General features: G+C 41.5%; 1 protein-coding gene across 16 annotated transcripts in view; it reads right to left on the bottom strand.

Moving 5' to 3' along the window:
- Positions 1 to 14,220, bottom strand: part of LOC127055754 (protocadherin gamma-C5-like) — a 342,247-nt gene that overhangs the window by 160,049 nt on the left and 167,978 nt on the right. For 3 of the 16 annotated variants that reach the window (XM_050963061.1, XM_050963062.1, XM_050963050.1), the window contains one exon: positions 4,152 to 4,799. The exons of 10 other annotated variants lie outside the window; for them this stretch is intronic. In XM_050963061.1, the coding sequence (XP_050819018.1) occupies positions 4,152 to 4,799 (648 nt within the window). 3 more of the 16 variants (XM_050963047.1, XM_050963048.1, XM_050963056.1) reach the window with 2 other exon arrangements.

The raw sequence follows: 14,220 nt of genomic DNA, 5'->3' as shown, positions 1-14,220 counted from the left end.
TGCTTAACCACAATGACAATTAAGAAGTTTTTCCTAATGTCCAATCTAACCTGCCTTTGCTGCAATTTAAGACCATTGCTCTTGTCCTAGCCTCAGAAGTTAAGGAGAACAATTTTTCTCCCTACTCCTTGTAACAAACTTTTATGTACTTGAAAACTGTTATGTTCCCTTTCAGTCTTCTCTTCTCCAGACTAAACAAACCCAATTTTTTCAATCTTCCCTCACAGATCATGGTTTCTAGACCTTTAATAATTTTTGTTGCTCTTCTCTGGACTTTCTCCATTTGTTCACATCTTTCCTGAAATATGGCACCCAGAACTGGACACAATACACCAGTTTAAGCTAATCCATGCCGAGTAGAGTGGAAGGATTACTTCTCATGTCTTGCTTACAAGACTTCTGCTAATACATCTGTGATGCATAGCTAGAAAGAGGTTAAACATCCTGCAAAATAAATAACCATCAAAAGACAATGTTATTGTCTATGTTTGTGTTTTTGTGTATTTTGTGTATGAGTCGGGTCAACTATGTAATCAATAGTCTCTGTCTATGCTGTATTCTGATAATTCAGAGGTCAAAAGAATATCCTATCATTTAAATGAATTGTAAACATGGGATATCTCGGTATTCATCTCTCTTTGAAATGTACTGTGAATGGTGGAGGAACAAGCAAATGGCCTTATGTTAATTCATACAGCTAAGTACCGGTGATGGATCACCTTCAAAATCATTCTAATTACCTTTTGTTCCCTGAGGAACTCCAACTTGTCCGAAAGACATAAAATTGTATAAAAGATGCTTGGGTCCTGATTCTGTCATCTCAGATCTGCTTAGGCTTCATCAGGGGAAGTTTGAATCTCAAGACTGATGTCCGAGTTATGCTGGTATACCCTGAATATGAGATCTGGACATTGGACTATAGCCTATGAACTATTTCTGAAAGAATCTTTGCAACTACAAAGCTCACCATCTCTGCTACAAATATGAACCTTGATGAATTGAACTCATGTCTGTATGTATATAGATCTTTTAACCATAATCTCTCTCTCTTTTGTTTTTTAATACATTTTAATTTAGTAAATAAGAATTGGCTGCAGTGTGTATTTGGGTAAGATCTGAAACATTCATTAACCTGGGAGATAATGTGTCTGATCCTTTGGGATTGGAAGAACCTTTTCTTTTATATGATGAAATAAGATTTACAGAAATTTTCATCAAATTTGACATGGGTACCTGGATAGAGGCCTGAGGCTGGATCACTTTAAGGGAACTGTGTTGTTTGGACATCTGAGTAACAGTAAGGTAATAAAGAAGCTGTTTTATGTTGGTTTGGTGAATCTAAGTATTGGAATATCCACCAGCTTTATGGGGATTGTCTACCCCATTCTTTACAGTTCACCCTTATTGAGTGACCATAGCTGGCTCCCAACTAGGACCCTGGTCACAACATCCCAGAATGATATTCACTTTTTTTTGTCACAGTGTTACACTTTCGACACATATTTAGTTTAAGATCCACTATGACTCCTAGATCCCTTTCTGCAGTACTCCTTTCTAGAAAGCCATTTTCCATTTTGTATGTGTACAACTGATTGTTCCTTCCTAAGTGGAGAGCTTTGCATTTGTTCTCATTAAATTTAATCCTATTTACTTCAGATCATTTCTCTAGTTTGTCCAGATAATTTTAAATTTTAATCCTATCCTCCAAAGCACTTGCAACCCCTCCCATCTTGGTATTAACCAGAAACTTTATAAGTATACTCTCTATGCCATTATCTAAATAACTGATGAAGATATTGAACAGAACCAGACCCAGAACTGATCCTTGTGCGAACCCACTTGATATGCCCTTACAGGTTGACTGTGAATGACTGATAACTTCTCTCTGTGATGGTTTTCCAACCAGTTATGCATCTACATTATAGTAGCTCCATCTAGGTTGTATTTCCCTAGCTTGTTTATGAGAAGGTCATGTGACATGGTATCAAAAGCCTTCCTAAAGTTAAGATATACCACATGTACCACTTCCACACTACTCACAAGGCTTGTTACACTGTCAAAGAAAGCTATTAAATTGGTTTGACACAATTTTTTCTTGACAAATCCATCCTGACTGTTACTTATCACCTTATTATTTCTAGGTGTTTGCAAATTGATTGCTTAATTATTTACTCCATTATCTTTCAAGGTACTGAAGTTAAGCTGACTGGTCTGTAATTCCCCAGAATGTCCTTATTTCCCTTTTTAGATTGGCACTATATTTGTCCTTTCCAGTTCTCTGGAATCTCTCCCAATTTCCAGGACTTTTCAAAGATAATTGCTAATGGATCAGATATCTTCTCAGTCATCTCCTTGAGTATTCTAGGACAGTGTCTCTCAACCTTTCCAGATTACTGAACCCCTTTCAGGAGTCTGATTAGTCTGATGCCGCCCCCTCAAGTTTCATCTTACTTAAAATCTTACAAAATCAGACCAAAAAATACAGAAATGTCACAGCACACTATCACTGAAAAATGCTTACTTTCTCATTTTTACCATATAATTATAAAATAAATAAACTGGAATATAAATATTGTATTTACATTTCAGTGTATAGTATACAGAGCAGTATGAACAAATAATTGCCTATGAAATTTTAGTTTGTTCTGACTTTGCTAGTGCTTTTTATGTAGTCTGTTGTAAAACTAGGCAAATATCTAGATGAGTTGATGTACCTGCTGCAAGACCTCTGAGTACCCCTCATTGAGAACCACTGTTCTCAGGCCTTGGTGACTTGAAAGCATCCAACTTGTCTAAATAATTTTAAATTTGTTCCTTCCCTATTTTAGCCTCTGATTCTACTTCACTTTTACTGGCATTCACTATATTAGATGTCCAATCGCTACTAACTTTTTGGTGAAAACTGAAACAAAAATGTAATTTAGCACTTCTGCCATTTGCACATTTTCTGTTATTGTTCCTCCATCCCCCACCATAGAGTAACAGGCTTACTTTGTCCTTGGTCTTCCTCTTGCTTCTAATATATATGTAGAATGTTTTCTTGTTATTCTTTATGTCTTTAGCGAATTTAATCTTATTTTGTGCCTTGGCCTTTCTAATTTTATTCCTACATACTTGTATTATTTGTTTATATTCACCCTTTGTCTATATTCACCCTCTATTGACATAGTTTCCACTTTTTGTAGGACTCTTTTTTTTGAGTTTCAGACTATTGAAGATCTCCTGCTTAAGCTACGGTGCTCTCTTGCCATACTTCCTATTTTTCCTACACAGTGGAATAGTTTGCTCTTGTGCCCTTAATAATAATGTCTCTTTGAAAAACTGCCAGCTCTCTTGAACTCTTTTTCCCCTTCAACTTGCTTCCCATGGGATCTTACCTACCAACTCCCTAACTTTGCTACAATCTGCTTTCTTGAAATCCATTATTTTTATTGTGCTGTTTTCCCTCCTACCATTCCTTAGAATCATGAACTCTACCATTTCATGATCACTTTCACCTAAGCTGCCTTCCACTTTCAAATTCTCAACCAGTTCCTCCCTATTTGTAAAAATCAAATCTAGAATATCTTCTCCTAGAAGCTTTGTACACCTTCTGAAATAAAGAAAAATCTCCAATACATTCAAAGAACTTGTTGGACAATCTGTGCCCTAGAACATTAAAAGAGGTTCAGTTATTCAAAATAGGCAGTTTGAAAAGTATGACAAAAATACATGTTTCAGTTAAATAGCTTTCATATTTTTCTCTATTATCAGAGAAAAAGCATATCTTAAAGAAGATACTTAAATGTTTCTGGAAAATGCATTTATTCCAAGGAAAGCTTTTGAATATAGAGGAAAGATGCTAATCTCTTGAAAGTAAGAACTGTCTTTCAGTTAAAACAATGGAAAGGGATTTAGGAGGTATAACTTTTATCCTCAGATTACTTAATACTTCATTCCTGATTTGCCACTGCTCAGTTACTCCCATTACACCTCACATACTCATGTAAAATGGAGATAACATTATCTACCTTGCAGGCATGTTGTGACAAAAAGTCCATTCATATTTTGAGACCATGAATAATATGAGGATGATGGAAAGACACCTAGTCTTTAAAAATAAAAACGCGTTTTGCAAAGATAATATGTAAACAATGAAAACAGAAGCTCACCTCCCCAGTAGTCTCCGTCCCACCATGTAAACTGTTACTAGCTCCATTGCCCATAAATGACATCCAGGAGTTGTCATTGCACAGAATATTCTCTGTTATCTGCGCATTAGGTTTCAGGAAGGTACATTTATTATTCTTTAACTCTGAGGACAAACATAGCTGGTAGGTGTAAGGCAAAGTCCCATCTTCATAGTTTGGTGGGAACACAGAGCCGGTCTTTGGATAAAGGTCAGGACCAAAACACTGAAGCAATTTGGGATTTCCTGACCTTCGCAATTTCATCACAATGGCCAGTGTAACTGTCAGGAGGAACAAAAATGAGATCAAAGCTAAAGCCAACACCAAGTAAAACTGTAAATCAGACTGAGATGCGAAGTCACCAGATTGGTCGCTCATTTCCGGAAGAGCCTCTTGGAAGTTCTCGGCAAACACCAGGTTGAGAGTCACTGTGGCTGACAGAGGCGGCTGCCCGTTATCCTTCACCAGGGTGACCAGCCTGTGCTTCACAGCATCTCTGTCCGCAAAGGCGCGGGCTGTCCGGATCTCCCCGGTGTGCAGCCCCATGCTGAACAGCGTCGGTTCCGTGGCCTGGAGCAGATGGTAGGAGAGCCAGGCATTGTGTCCTGAGTCAGCATCCACCGCCACCACCTTCATCACCAGATAACCTGCCTCGGCCGAGCGAGGGACCATCTCGAACAAGGCAGAGCCATCGGCTCCCAGGGAAGGGTACAGGATGCGAGGGGCGTTATCATTCTGATCCAGAATAAACACCCTGACAGTGACATTGCTGCTGAGAGGCATGGACCCACCATCTTGGGCCTTCACTTGCATTTCAAACTCCCGGAATTGCTCATGGTCGAAGGAGCGCTGGGCATAGATAGCTCCAGTCTGGGAGTTAATGGAGATGTAGGAGGAGAGAGGCACATCTTGGAGGCTGCTGCTCAGGATGGAGTAAGTGACTCGGGCGTTCCGGTCCAGATCCCTGTCTGAGGCTTCTACATTGAAAATAGAGGCCCCCGAGGGATTGTTCTCTGGCACATAGGCGGTGTAGGAAGGTTTCTCAAAGACAGGGGCGTTGTCATTGATATCCGAGATCTGCAACAGGATGGTTTTCCGGATGGAGAGAGGGGGAGAGCCTTTGTCTGTGGCTGTGATTGTGATATTGTACTCCGGGGTCCTTTCCCTGTCCAGGGGGCTGTCTGTGAGGAGCTTGTAGTAACTGTTTGACGAAACCGCTATTTTAAAAGGCAACTTGTGTTGAATGTGACACGTGACTTCTCCGTTTTCTCCCGTATCTTGGTCACGAACTTTGATCAGAGCTATCACCGTCCCGGCTACTGAGTCTTCAGCTACCGGGCTGGACACGGAAGTAAACGTCATTTCCGGGGCATTGTCGTTTTCATCAAGTATTGTTATTTGAACTTTACATTGAGCTGTTTGCCCAGCCCCATCCCTGGCTTCTACCCCCAACATGTATTTATGTGTGTCTTCAAAATCCAAATTCCCTGTATTTGTAATTCTGCCGTTCTCGGGATCTAAATGAAATACTTTACGAGCATTTTCCGGAGTATTGCTGAATGAGTATGTGATTTGGGCATTTAACCCTTCATCCTTATCAGCGGCTTTCACCTGAAGCACTAAGGAGCCCCAAGGTAGGTTTTCCCTCACACTGACTTTGTAGATCTCCTCAGTAAATTCGGGAGGATTGTCATTGGCGTCAGTGACATTAACCCTAATCTGAGCAGTGCCGGATCTGACTGGATCCCCCCCATCCACGGCAGTCAGGATCAAGTGATGAGAATTTTGCTTTTCGCGATCCAAAGATTTTTCCAGCACTAATTCTGGGTATTTATTTCCATCTGGGCTCTCCTTTACAGCCAGGGTAAAATGCGGGTTCTTGCTAAGTTGGTAACTCTGCACTGAGTTGATCCCCGTATCTGGATCTTGAGCAGATTCCAGTTGAAATCGCGTACCTGGCAGTGCTAACTCATTGATTTCTAAACCAGTGTTACTCTTGATGAATCGCGGGGCGTTATCATTAATGTCCTGGATTACTACATTCACATGGAAAACATTCAAAGGATTTTCCACCACCGTTTCGAGTGTCAGGACACAAAGGGGAGTCTCCCCGCATATCTCCTCCCGGTCTATCCTGCCATTCACATACAGGTTGCCATTTTCCCCATTCACACTGAAATATTGCTTTTCCGAACTGACACGGAGCTTCCGCTGCTGCAATTCTCTGGTATTTAATCCCAAATCCTTGGCGAGATTCCCCACAAGGGAACCTTTGGCCATTTCCTCAGGTAGGGAATAACCAAAGTGCTCCGAGACCGCCCGGCAGAACAAAGACAAGAAGATGGGAAAGGACAGTACTTGCCGTGTGACTGCCTGGCCCGGCTCTCGGCGCCTGATTTCCATCCCGGTCCCTGTCAGATTTCCTCTCTCCTTTCCTTGTTTGTTTTTTGTTACATCAGATGTTTACAAACCCCATCGGGGCAAAGGAATCCGCGTCAGAGGGGTAAACATTCCGGTATTGTCTGTTTCCAAACGGCCGTTCCCTTTTCTCAGCCGGACTGTGAAGGTCTCTCGGCTATTTCCTCTGTGATCTGCGCTGTGTGACGGAGCAATCGCAGCGCAGGAGGATCGGATGGATCTCCGGCTCCAGCCCTGGCTCCGCATTGGCCAACAGCGGCACTCCGAGTCTCAACGGGAGAACTGCAATAGCAGCGATTTTATCAAGGCGCCGGTGCAGCTTAGTCGCTTTATTATTAATATTTTTATCATCTAAAGAATATACTCAAATTGCAAAGCACTGTATATTTCCTGTTAACTCTAAACAACTGCATCTCAAAGCATCCCAGAGCAAAATGATACATATATTCTCAAATTTTTTTGTAGATATAGCTCTATATATGTGGAAGCTATAGTATGAAATCTTGTCCTTTTCTACAAGCTAATCCTTTTGATTTACTATAGAATAGCTGTCTCATGAATCTAAAAATGAATACAGGTGATTTATAGTTCTAATTATTTTTAAACTATATCAAATGAGTAGATAGAAGAACTTTCCAACACTTGCAAAAAGTTCTCGTTCATAAACCACAATCCTCAGATATCCACGTTCACACATATGCTTGGAATCCAGGAAGTGATAATTGTGAAATATTTGACAGAAAGAATTATTTTCTTAATTGAGAAGAGCGGGAACGATTTTGGGTTAATATACCTGATTTAGCATCATAAATAAAACCCATTTCACACTCACATAGATATCCATTTTAAGCTTCTCTTTTTTCCGAAAGAAATCTGCCCATTAAAAATGTGCAACTACAAAAAGATGATGAAGAAGGCGGCTCCACTCTCCTAAGTGATAGTGTACTTAAAAGCTAGGTTATTTCATAAATCCTAATAAACAAAATAAAAGGAGTCCAGAAGAACCCTTAAGCGTTCCATATATAAGGCATCCCTAGAATCGTGGGAATGTTCTCTGGAAAGCCCTGCACACAAAAGCTTTTCCGTGATGCAAATCTAAACTAGGACAATCAATCATGTCAGTACAAATCAGACGTAAATCTATTACTATACGCCCATTATACCAAGATATTTCAAGTCAGTTAAGAATGCATCTATATTAATATACAGTGCTATAGAAGCACGTAATTCTTTAAAAGCATAACAAAGAAGTAAAATATTCTCTCTGAAATGTTGAATTAATCAGTTAGTCATAAATAAAGGATTCTATAACGTTAGTTTCTGGATTATGTATTTCTATTCTCTCTATGTATATAAAGAAAACTAGTAAAACCTAAAACTTCAAAACCAAAACCCTCCCTGGAACACTTTACTCCGAAAAGAGCGGGAAGCCAGACAACAGGAAGTCCAGTTGGAACTTCGCTATTAATTGTATGTGAAAGGTATTCAGATAATACGATGCTACCTGGCAGCAGAGCAACGATAGATAGATAGATAGATAGATAGATAGATAGATAGATAGATAGATAGATAGATAGATGATAGATATTGCAATAAAGAAAGTGATCTAACTGTAGGTTTCCAGATTTTGATGCACATGTTAATGTACACCATATTATTATTCAGAGCTATGATAACTTCCTCACAAATTGGGAGACGGGAACTCGATGAGTCAAACAGCTGCGAGTTTCTCCACCGGCGGCAGGTCCTTCCCTCCGAGAGGGAAGGGACCAGGGACCCCCGAGGAACTGACAGGGAAGAGCCAGAGTGCCGCCCCTTCCCTTTGGCCCCAAGCACCTGCTTGCTGAGCTGGCCCTGCTTGAGGAACATCACAAATGATCTGCGAGGCATGGCTATAAAAGAGCTCTCAGACCGCGGAGTGCGCATTGTGCCAAGAAGTAGGACTCAGTATTTACTTTGAATTTTAAGAGTGGCCGTTAAATCTGCACGGAAAGGCTACTCAGAAAGCTGGCCAGATGGAGAACTGTTTGTTACATTTGAGGCTATAATGGAGGATAAAATGAAACTTTATTAAACTGACATTGAAATAAAATGTATTAATGATAATGCTCCCAGCTTCCAGAAGACGGAACTGGAGTTAAAAAGTCAGAGTTAACAGTGGCGGGGACCCGATACCCACCTCATCAGGCGCAGGACCCACATATGGGCATTATTTCTCTCCAGGGCTATCACCTTAGCACTAATAGGCATTTCTCTCTGGTTGTGCAAAGTGGATCCTATGGAGCTGAATATGCCGAATTGGTGCTGGGAAAGTGGCTGGACAGAGAAGAACCAACTTTACAGTCTAACCTTTACAACCACTGATGGAGGAGATCCCGTCTAGTCTGGCATTTCGCATTATCAGAGTTATTGTTGAGGCTGCAAATGACAATACGCCAGTATTAGTCAGTCGGTCTGCAACCTGAGTGTTTTGGAAAATGTGCCTTAGAGGGTTCACGGCGGTGACAGTGAAAGCGCCTGATCCTGATGAAGGAATCCATAAAGAAATGCAGTGTTCAGTTAGATAACTGATAAAGCTTGGACTCGAAGACGGAAGATCTAACACTCGTGGGGAACCTGGACTTTGAGGAATCTGCGTGATATGAAATTGAAGTGCAAGCGCATGACGGGAAGTTCTTTTTGAAAGATCAAAAGTTGTCGTTGTGGTCGGTGATGTGAATGACAACGCTCCGGAAATCGCTCTTAGGTCTCTTATCAGCTCGATCCCCGATGTACAAGATCGGGATTCAGGAGAGACCGGGGAGATCGGGTGTTCCAACCCCAGCAACCTCCCTTTCCAGCTGAAGAAACCCTTCGATAATTATTACAGTCTGGTGACAGACCGAGCCCTGGACAGGGAGCAGGTGGCAGCATACAACATCACAGTGACCGCCACGGACAATGGGACTCCTCCTCTTTCTACAGCCACCACGATCCCACTCCGGATTTTAGACACGAATGACAACGGTCCCCTCTTCGATGAAACATCCTACACCGCCTACGTCACTGAGAATAACCCGAGAGGAGCCTCCGTTTTCTCCCTGAGGGCGCATGACCCGGACGGGTGGCGCCGGCGCCGGGGGCGGGAGAGAAAACGCCAGTCACCTACTCTGTTACCGAAGGTCAGATCCAGGAAGCTCCGCTCTCCTCCTCCATCTCCATTAACTCCGAGACTGGGGCTCTCTACGCTCTGCGCTCCTTTGATTACGAACAGTTCCGGGAGATTCGGTTCCAAGTGCAGGCTCAGGATGCGGGTTCCCCACCTCTCAGCAGTAATGTCTCCGTCACTCTCTTTCTACTGGATCAGAATGACAACAGCCCGCACATCTTACACCCCTCCTTTCCCACCGATGGCTCCACGGGAGTAGAGTTGGCCCCTCGCTCCTCCGAGCCGGGTTACCTGGTCACTAAGGTGGTGGCGGTGGATGCAGACTCCGGGCAGAACGCCTGGCTCTCCTACCAGCTGCTGAAGGCTACAGAGCCGGGGCTTTTCTCTGTGGGACTCCACAGCGGCGAGATCAGGACAGCGCGCTACTTTCTCGACAGAGATGCGCTCAAGCAAAGTCTGGTGGTTTTAGTGAAGGACAACGGGCGGCCCCCTCTCTCTGCCACGGCCACTGTCACGGTGGTGGTGGCTGACAGCATCCCCGAAATCCTCTCCGATTTAAGCAGCTCTCAGCTCCTGTAGACCCCCAGTCCAGCCTCACCTTGTATTTGGTGATCGCTGTGGCTTCCGTTTCTTGCTTGTTCTTTACCTTTATCATAGTGTTAGTGGCCCTGAGGCTCCGCCGGTGGAGAAACTCGCAGCTGTTTGACTCATCGAGTTCCCGTCTCCCAATTTGTGAGGAAGTTATCATAGCTCTGAATAATAATATGGTGTACATTAACATGTGCATCAAAATCTGGAAACCTACAGTTATATCACTTTCTTTATTGCAATATCTATCATCTATCTATCTATCTATCTATCTATCTATCTATCTATCTATCTATCTATCTATCTATCTATCGTTGCTCTGCTGCCAGGTAGCATCGTATTATCTGAATACCTTTCACATACAATTAATAGCGAAGTTCCAACTGGACTTCCTGTTGTCTGGCTTCCCGCTCTTTTCGGAGTAAAGTGTTCCAGGGAGGGTTTTGGTTTTGAAGTTTTAGGTTTTACTAGTTTTCTTTATATACATAGAGAGAATAGAAATACATAATCCAGAAACTAACGTTATAGAATCCTTTATTTATGACTAACTGATTAATTCAACATTTCAGAGAGAATATTTTACTTCTTTGTTATGCTTTTAAAGAATTACGTGCTTCTATAGCACTGTATATTAAGTAGGAGTGGAGCTGCAGCCAATTGCGACTCTTCTCTCCCCCTCCTCAAGCTTGGGGCGGCAAAAATCCTGGAGCTGGCCCTGTCCTCACCAAAGAGCCTTTCTCCATTTCCTCCAGAATCGAATAGCGAATCTGTCCAGAAACTGATTCTCAAACAGTAACCAATATAACGCAAAATAGGGCTCACCCTAGCAGTGTCCTTACTTATATGTTTCCATTCTGTCACTTTCATGTTGATGTGGCAATGCCGCCCATTCTCCGTCTGGGAATGTCTCTGTCTAATTTTATATTTGGCCGAATGTTTCCGGCAGTATCACTTGTTAAATCATAAAGTGTTTCCATCGAATGTTGCCCTTTATGATTCCACCCAGACCCGCTGAGTGAGAGAGTTTGACCTGCGTTCTGGGCTGTGACACATCGGGGCGGAGCTGGCCGGATCTCTCCTGGTTTTAGTCTGCCTGATTGGAGAACAGCAGAGCTCAGAGTCTCAACCAATAACTGCAGAAGTTCTGTGCTGGAGTTTTTCCACCGGTATTTATATCAAACAATAAAGACATACGCGCCCTATAAGTTTTTAATTTGATATTTTAAAATGTAAATATGCTACTTTTCACTTTTATATAAATAGGCGAGTCTACTGGCACATAAGGAATGAATAAAAGTATTGCTGGTGCAGAATCTCTTTATTTTCCATACACATATTGTAATAAATGTTGTGGAATTTGGATATGGTTGTCCATTAATTTTACACACACATATTTGTTTATAATGATCATGCATATGTCACCTTGACTAATTGGTCCTTCAGCCCTCATATATATAACACTGATCACAACACATCTTCCAGTCTTCTCTTATCCTGGCCTTGCTGCTTTTCACCATAAAATCTTCCCATCTCTTTGAAGATTGGCCTAGTGGTCATGTCAGTTCCCAGGGGTACCACTTCACAACAGCTGCAGACACAACTGATTGTCACTGAACCCAGTTACATGCCCCATCCATCACATTTTATTGTACCTGCTTTCAACAACGACTTCCTGAACTCCACTCTGCTGTCTGAACACTTCATTGGGGACTTGGTCATGGATTGAAATCCCCCAAATTCCATGTATATGTATATGCAAATATTTTTTACCTGGATATGATATTCTTCCACCTTACCGTCATCTGTGCCTTTCATTTGGGCACTGTGCAATTGTTAAACAGTGCTGCCCAATTTTGGCAACCTTCTTTCAGGTTTATACATCTGCAGCTGTAAATACTATTTATTTTAAGATAGTGTTTATTTGTTCACATGTTATTCATAAAATTAATTAGCAGTTCAATTGATGATAACGATAGGAACACAGCAACAAACAAGAGGCAGGGATGCTGGAACAATTTGTATAGTGGGGGTGCTGAGAGCCATTGAACCAAACTGTAAACGCCTTTATATGATGGAAATCACTTCAAGCCAGGGGGTGCAGTAGCACCCCCAATACCTCTAGTTTCAGCACAATAGGAATTGGAAATGCTCATCTACGAGCATAAATTCGATCTAGCTAGTATTACAGAAAACTGGTGAGAATGTTTTACACAATTGGAATGTTAAAATCAATGGTTATAACCTATTTGGGAAGGATCAAGTGGGCAAAAGGAGAGGGGAAGTGGTACTCAACATCAAAAATGGCATTAACTGTTTCCTAGTCACTGATAACTCAGAAGAATATGATATTGAATGTTTATGGATCAACATCGTAACAGATAAAATATACGATGGGGTACTAGCTGGTGGTTGCTACAGACCACCAAATTACACTAGGTAACAAGATGATCACCCTCTTACTGACCTATCTATAATACATAGTAAAACAAAACAAAACAAAACAAAAAAACCTCTGTGTGATCATGGGAGACCGGAGGTCTCATGCTGCCAGTACTAAATCATCCTTGTCCTAGCAGATAAAGATAATGCTGATTACAGCATTAAAAGTTAATTGTAGCTTCTATAGAAGTGATCATGACTTGATCACCTTTATAATGTGCAAGTAGAATAAAGTCCAGACAAGTAATATACTTGGAGCTATACTAAGGCCAATTTCACAAAGCTGAAAACAATTATGAGCCAAATCAGCTGGCAGAAATAATTTAATCAACAAATGTGCATGATAATGACTTCTTTTTTTTTGGTCTTCACTGAGAAGTCTGAAGGAATGTCTAACATAGTGAATGCTTATGGGAAGGGGGTAGGTTTAGAAGATAAAATAAAAAAAGAGCAAGTTAAAAATCACTTAGAAAAGTTAGATGCCTGCAAGTCACCAGGGCCTGATGAAATGCATCCTAGAATACTCAAGGAGTTAATAGAGGAGATATCTGAGCCTCTAGCTATTATCTTTGGAAAGTCATGGGAGACGGGAGAGATTCCAGAAGACTGGAAAAGGGCAAATATAGTGCCCATCTATAAAAAGGGAAATAAAAACAACCCAGGAAACTACAGACTAGTTAGTTTAACTTCTGTGCCAGGGAAGATTATGGAGCAAGTAATTAAAGAAATCATCTGCAAACACTTGGAAGGTGGTAAGGTGATAGGGAATAGCCAGCATGGATTTGTAAAGAACAAATCGTGTCAAACCAATCTGATAGCTTTCTTTGATAGGATAACGAGTCTTGTGGATAAGGGAGAAGCGGTGGATGTGGTATACCTAGACTTTAGTAAGGCATTTGATACGGTCTCGCATGATATCCTTATTGATAAACTAGGCAAATACAATTTAGATGGGGCTACTATAAGGTGGGTGCATAACTGGCTGGATAATCATACTCAGAGAGTAGTTATTAATGGCTCCCAATCCTGCAGGAAAGGTATAACAAGTGGGGTTCCGCAGGGGTCTGTTTTGGGACCAGCTCTGTTCAATATCTTCACCAACGACTTAGATGTTGGCATAGAAAGTACACTTATTAAGTTTGCAGACGATACCAAACTGGGAGGGATTGCAACTGCTTTGGAGGACAGGGTCAAAATTCAAAATGATCTGGACAAATTGGAGAAATGGTCTGAGGTAAACTGGATGAAGTTCAATAAAGACAAATGCAAAGTGCTCCACTTAGGAAGGAACAATCAGTTTCACACATACAGAATGGGAAGAGACTGTCTAGGAAGGAGTATGGCAGAAAGAGATCTAGGGGTCACAGTGGACCACAAGCTAAATATGAGTCAACAGTGTGATACTGTTGCAAAAAAAGCAAACGTGATTCTGGAATGCATTAACAGGTGTGTTGTAAA

This window comes from Gopherus flavomarginatus, chromosome 7 (genome assembly GCF_025201925.1).
Source record: "Gopherus flavomarginatus isolate rGopFla2 chromosome 7, rGopFla2.mat.asm, whole genome shotgun sequence".
NCBI lineage: Eukaryota > Metazoa > Chordata > Testudines > Testudinidae > Gopherus > Gopherus flavomarginatus.
This window is presented reverse-complemented; position numbering and strand designations above follow the sequence as displayed.